The sequence below is a fragment of the Thamnophis sirtalis genome, unplaced genomic scaffold (assembly GCF_051295495.1).
Source record: "Thamnophis sirtalis isolate CommonGarterSnake01/CBP01778 unplaced genomic scaffold, rThaSir2_p1.2 scaffold_15, whole genome shotgun sequence".
In the NCBI taxonomy this organism is placed as follows: Eukaryota; Metazoa; Chordata; class Lepidosauria; order Squamata; family Natricidae; genus Thamnophis; species Thamnophis sirtalis.
In genome coordinates this window covers 46,101,436-46,107,477 of record NW_028261395.1, presented here as the reverse complement: position 1 = coordinate 46,107,477, position 6,042 = coordinate 46,101,436, and the positions used below count along the sequence as shown (strand labels likewise).

General features: G+C 47.4%; 1 protein-coding gene and 1 long non-coding RNA gene across 2 annotated transcripts in view; one reads left to right on the top strand and one right to left on the bottom strand.

The window, feature by feature from the left end:
* The first annotated feature begins 2,514 nt into the window (after positions 1-2,514).
* Positions 2,515-6,042, top strand: part of LOC148042610 (uncharacterized) — a 17,307-nt gene continuing 13,779 nt past the window's right edge. The window contains exon 1 of the long non-coding RNA XR_015695102.1: positions 2,515-2,665. This is a non-coding gene — a long non-coding RNA (uncharacterized LOC148042610). The remainder of the gene's footprint in view (positions 2,666-6,042) is intronic.
* The window catches only part of VPS13D (vacuolar protein sorting 13 homolog D), a 123,686-nt gene continuing 120,325 nt past the window's right edge, over positions 2,682-6,042 (bottom strand). Inside the window, 3 exon segments of the mRNA XM_087701822.1 lie at positions 2,682-3,591; positions 4,639-4,869; positions 4,871-4,886. Coding sequence (XP_087557948.1) covers positions 3,460-3,591; positions 4,639-4,869; positions 4,871-4,886 — 379 coding nt within the window. The 3' untranslated portion in view covers positions 2,682-3,459.

The window sequence follows — 6,042 nt, the reverse complement described above, 5'->3', positions numbered from 1 at the left end:
GTTTATTGTTTAATGTTATATGGCCCCGGTTTCTGCACAGTATATATGTGACTGTACGAAAATGAAAATGGAAAATAAAAACACATTTAACATCAAAAAAATAAATAAAAATAAAAATAAAGAAAAAAGATTTCCAGTGTTGGAGCATTCCCAACTTCTGGTGGCAAGCTGTTCCACTGATTAATTGTTCTCACTGTCAGGAAATTCCTCCTTAGTTCTAAGTTTGCTTCACTCCTTGATTAGTTTCCACCCATTGCTTCTTGTTCTACCCTCAGGTGCTTTGGAGAAATAGCTTGACTCCCTCTTCTTTGGGGCAACCCCTGAGATATTGGAAGACTCCTATCATGTCCCCCCATGTCCTTCTTTCTCTTAAACTAAACATACCCAGTTCCTGCAAACGTTCTTCCTATGTTTTAGTCTCCAGTCCCCTAGTCCTCTTTGTTGCTCTTCTCTGCACTCTTTCTAGAGTCTCCGCATCTTTTCTACATCGTGGAATGTATTCACTTGATCTGGATTCCATCCCTCTGTTAAGGCAATTTAGGATGGCATTTTTTGGGGGACGCCTGGCTCGTGTTTAATTCCCCGTCCATTAAAACCCAGCTGGAATTTTTGCACTTTGGGGAAGAGGATTAAAATAATAATAACGGGAGGGGGGGGAAACGAAGGTATTTTAACCGAGGAACCTTGGTTACTATCTGTTTGTTCACTTAGTAAGGAGGTGGGGATGCCAATGTCAACACGAAGCTCTCAGCAAAACATTCTTGCCGGTATCCTATTTACAGCAGAATTTGGCCGTTCTCTTCTCCGAGGGCTGCCAAAAGCGGAATTTTCCCCTTCCAACCCTCCCGATCACTACTTATTTGGCTCCCCGAGTGAATTCTTTCGCAGGTATGTTACGATCCCAGGCGTGAGGCACGTCCTGTTTTCTGCTTTGCGATGCTGGTGGCCGAGATTTGCCGAGTGGCTCTGTTGGGGGGGGGGGGGGGCAGGGCAGCAGGAGTAGCGGGAGGAGGTGGGGGGAACGGAGGGTCTGGTCACCTTTTGGGCACGGGGGCAATGCCAGCCTCGGCCGAGCAATCTTGCTCAGGCGGAGTCAATCGATCGGAATGGAGTTGGAAGGGGACCTTGGAGGGCTTCCAGTCCAGCCCCCTGATCAAGCAGGAGGCCTATACTCTTTCTTTCTTTCTTTCTTTCTTTCTATCTGAGAAGGGGCTGGAAGGGACCTTGAAGGTCTTCTAGTCCAACCCCTGCTCAACCAGGAGGCCCTATATCTATCTATCATCTATCTATCTATCTATCTATCTATCTATCTATCTATCTATCTATCTATCTATCTATCTATCTATCTATCTATCTATCTATCTATCTCTCTCTCTCTCTCTCTCTCTCTCTCTCTATCTCTATCTATCATCTATCAACCTATCATCTATGTCTCTCTTTCTATCTAATCTATCATCTACCTCCCTCCCTCCCTACTTACCTACCTACCTGTCATCTATGTCTCCCTCTCTCTTTCTATGTATCTATCTATCATCTATCTTTCTATCTATGTATCTATCATCTACCTATCATCTATCTTTCTATCTTTCTATCATCTACCTACCTACCTACCTACCTACCCACCTACCTACCTACCATCTATGTCTCTATGTCTCTATCTATGTCTCTATGTCTCTATGTCTCTATGTCTCTATGTCTCTATGTCTCTATCTATCTATCTATCTATCTATCTATCTATCTATCTATCTATCTATCTATCTATCTATCATCTATTTATCTATCTTTCTATCTTTCTATCCATCTATGTATCTATCTATCATCTACCTACCTACTTACCTACCTACCTACCAACCATCTATGTCTCTATCTAATTTATCTATCTAATTTATCTTATCTTATCTCTTATCTTATCTTATCATCTTATCTTATCTTATCTTATCTTATCTTATCTTATCTATCTTATCTTATCTTATCTTATCTTATCTTATCTATCTATCTATCTATCTATCTATCTACCTACCTACCTACCTACCTACCTACCTACCTACCTAACCTACCTACCTATCTAATCTATCTAAGAAGAGTTGGAAGGAACCTTGGAGCAGGACACCTACCTAGACAAATTTCAGACAAATTTTTGTCCAGTCTCCAGTGATGGAGCACCATGACTTCCAGTGGCAAGCTGTTCCACTGGTTAACAGTCCTCACCACCAGGAAGTTTCTCCTTTATTCCTGGTTGCTTCTTTCCTTGATTAGTTTCCATCCGTTGCTTCTTCTTCTGCCTTCAGGGGCTTTGGAAAAGGACGCCACCCCCTCACACACACACACCCGTTGTAAGTCCAGGGCTCTCTGTTATCCCCTCTGGGGCCCCACCCTTCTCGTTTTATCCTGCGCTACCTCAACCACACCCACCTACCTTAAAACGAAGCTCTCCACCTGTGAAGTTGTCGATTGTCCGAGCCAACTGCTTTTTTGGTCTTTGTGTGTGTGTGTGTGTGTTTGTGTGTGTGTGTGTCCTCCCCCTCTTTTCCGAAGATGCTGAGATTGTAGAAAATTCTGCATTCTTTCCTTACAACCCCCCCCTCCCACCAGCCACGTTATGTCAAAAAAACCCCAGCCCGTGGCCTACGACCGTGGACGTAACCGCAAGATTGCAAGAAAAGCCGTGAGTTATGAGCGTGTCTGTTTTTGCCTCTTTTTTTTTAATTAATCAATCCTCAGGATCAGATTTGCAAATATTACATTGATAAACCGACATTCTTGTTCGGTTCTCCTTAAAACCACCCCTTCCCTTCCCCACCACGCCACGGGGAAGGGTCTCTTCACCCAGGGAAATCACTGTCCTCACCACCACCACCACCACTCTTTGGCCCTGAGGTGCCAAAATAGAGAGAGAGAGAGACACACACACACAAACCCTCCCCTGTGATTCTGACCGGGGTAGAGAGAGAGACTGAGGGTCCCGTCCTCCCGTCCCCCCACCCTCTGGTTCTCGAGATAGCCGACTGATCTCTTTGCCACTTCCAGCAAAAGGAAGGGAAAATAAAAGTGCCTTTCCTGCTTCCCCCCCCCCCCAAAAAACAAAAAAGAATTGCTCAAAAATCAGTGCAATATAACTTTTCCTATCATTTCTTTACAAGGAAAAAATGACTTTTTACAACGTTGCCGGCGTGTGCAATAAAGTGTGCATAGAGATGCACACACACAACACACATGTATATGTATTATACACACGCACACACACACACACACACACACACACACGGTTAAGAAAATACCGGGTTTTCTTCTCTGAAGGGTCTGGGCTGTTGGTGCACGATCGAATTTTTTGTTTTCCTCCCCTGCAGAGTTTTTGACGTCTGTGCCTTCATCCAAAACCGTTCTTAGGAGGCCCGGTTTTCCGGCTGAGCCGAGGGGGTGTGGCGATGGGGGGGCGGCCGCGTTTTCTCCCAAAGAGGGTCAGGAGTCCAGTTCTAACTGTTCGTGCTGCTCGCCGGACCTCAGCATGAGTTGCTGCTCGTAGAAAAGGCTCTTTGCATAGTTGATTTCTTGGCAGAGACGGACGGCCACGTCCTCGGCGGAGACGTGGACCTGTGGGGGGGGAAAGGAAACGGCCACGGAGGCTTAAAAAAATGACATCAAGTCTCCTGCTTGAGCAGGGGGGGGCGAGCTGGACTAGAAGACCTCCAAGGTCCCTTCTGGCTCTAATCTGATGGATTGAAATGGTCCAGCGTCCCCTGCTTGAGCAGGGGGCTGGACTAGAAGACCTCCAAGGTCCCTTCCAGCTCTATTCTGATGGATTGATTGATTGAAATAGTCTAGGGACTCCTGCTTGAGAAGGGGCTGGACTAGAAGACCTCCAAGGTCCCTTCCAGCTCTATTCTGATGGATTGATTGATTGAAATAGTCTAGGGACTCCTGCTTGAGAAGGGGGTTGGACTAGAAGACCTCCAAGGTCCCTTCCAGCTCTATTCTGATATACTGACATGGTCCAGGGTCTCCTGCTTAAGCAGGGGGGGGTGGGGGCTGGACTAGAAGACCTCCAAGATCCCTTCCGGCTCTAATCTGATGGATTGAAATGGTCTAAGGTCTCCTGCTTGAGCAGGACTAGAAGACCTCTAAGGACCCTTTTGGCTCTATTCTGATATATTGACATGGTCCAGGGTCTCCTGCTTGAGCAGGACTAGAAGACCTCTAAGGTCCCTTCCAGCTCTATTCTGATTGATTGAAATATCCTAGGTAGGATATGGTGCTTGAGCAGGGGGTTGGACTAGAAGATCTCCAAGGGTCCCTTCCAGCTCTATTCTGATTGATTGTGGTCATAGGGTCCAGGACCACCTTCAGTTCTCCTCACTCTACAACTTCTGTCATGTGACCGAAACGCCGGGGCTTCCAACGGCGGCCGTAAACCGAGGACTCCCTATTATCGCTTTGATAAAGGCCCCAGATTAAATCCTTACAATAATTTGGTTTAATGATAATGTGCTCAATGCAAACTCTAAATGCCGAACCCTACAAGTAATTGGTCTCGCTTAGCAAGGGGAAGTTTCAGCTCAAGGACACCCCAAAACCTCCAGGGTCAAAATAATCCCAGTCGGGGGGCGTCGCCTGCCCTCCCCCATGCCCGATAAAGCCCACTACCCACCATGGCTTCTGATGCGACGGGCCCGGCATGGCCACGCCGCTGGCCGAATTGACGGCTTTCTTGGTCAGCTGGACGTAGACCTCTCCGTGGTCCCTGGAGATAAGGCAGTGGTAGAGGTCATCGTACTTGACCTCCAGGAAGATGGCCTCTCGGTCCATGGTCTCGCCGCTCTTGAGGAAGTAAACCGCTTTGGAGGAGATGATCACGCCGTAGCCGTCCACGTTTCTCCACCGCGATGAAGCTGGGAAGGGAGGAGAGGGTTTTTTAGACGTGATTAGGTTTAAGCAAGTCTCGGAAGGGACCTCGGAGGTCATCTAGTCCAAACCCCCTCCCTCTGCCCAAGCAGGAGACCCTACACCTAGAAGACCTCCAAGGTCCCTTCCAGCTCTATTCTGATTAATTGAAATGGCCGAGGGTCTCCTGCTTGAGCAGAGGGCTGGACTAGAAGACCTCCAAGGTCCCTTCCAGCTCTATTCTGATTGATTGATTGAAATGGCCTAGGGTCTCCTGATTGAGCAGGGGGTTGGACTAGAAGACCTCCAAGGTCCCTTCCAGCCCTATGATCCTGAGATAGATAAAGATACTTGACAGGAGGAGGGACGAATGGAAGGATGGGACAACTTGCCTCCAGGAGTTGAACCTAACCAAGGAGAGAAGCAACCTCGAACTTAAGGGGAAATTTCCTAACAATGAGAACAATGAAACCAGTGGAACAGAAGTTGCCTCCAGAAGTTGTGAATGCTCCATCACTGGGGGGAGCGTTTAAGAAGAGACTGCTTGTAAGAAGAGATCCGCTTGTCTGAATCAGTCTAGAGCGGGGGTGTGTGTGTGGATGGACTACAAGACCTCTAAGGTCCCTTCCAGCATCCCATGGAATCCTCCCATGGGGTTCTGTGATTCAAACAGGCGATCAGGCGACCCTTGTTACGTTTTGCTCACTCTCCTTCTTCCCAACTCGCTGACGGTCATTTTTTCCCCCCGATCGGGATTGCCTGCCGTACCTCTTACTGACCCCTCAAAAAGGTCTCCGTCCGCCGGCTTTTCCCCAACGCCCCTAATTGCAAATCCAGAAATTCCCAAAAGCGTCCGATAAAAAAAAAATCAAAGAAAGAAAGAAAGAAAGAAAGAAAGAAAGAAAGAAAGAAAGAAAGAAAGAAAGAAAGAAAGAAAGGGGAAAGAAAGGAGAAGCAACCACATTGACGACGGGAGAATTTATGGCGACCACCTCTGGCAAAAGTCACGCACACACAGAGACACGCACGCACACATCGGGAAGTCATTGAATTGCTCAGCGATGCTTTTCAGAAGTTGAAACGGGGAGCCAACTGGGAAAACAAATGTGGAATCACTTAGAATCACGGCAGAGAGAGAGAGAGAGAGAGGGAGGGAGGGAGGGG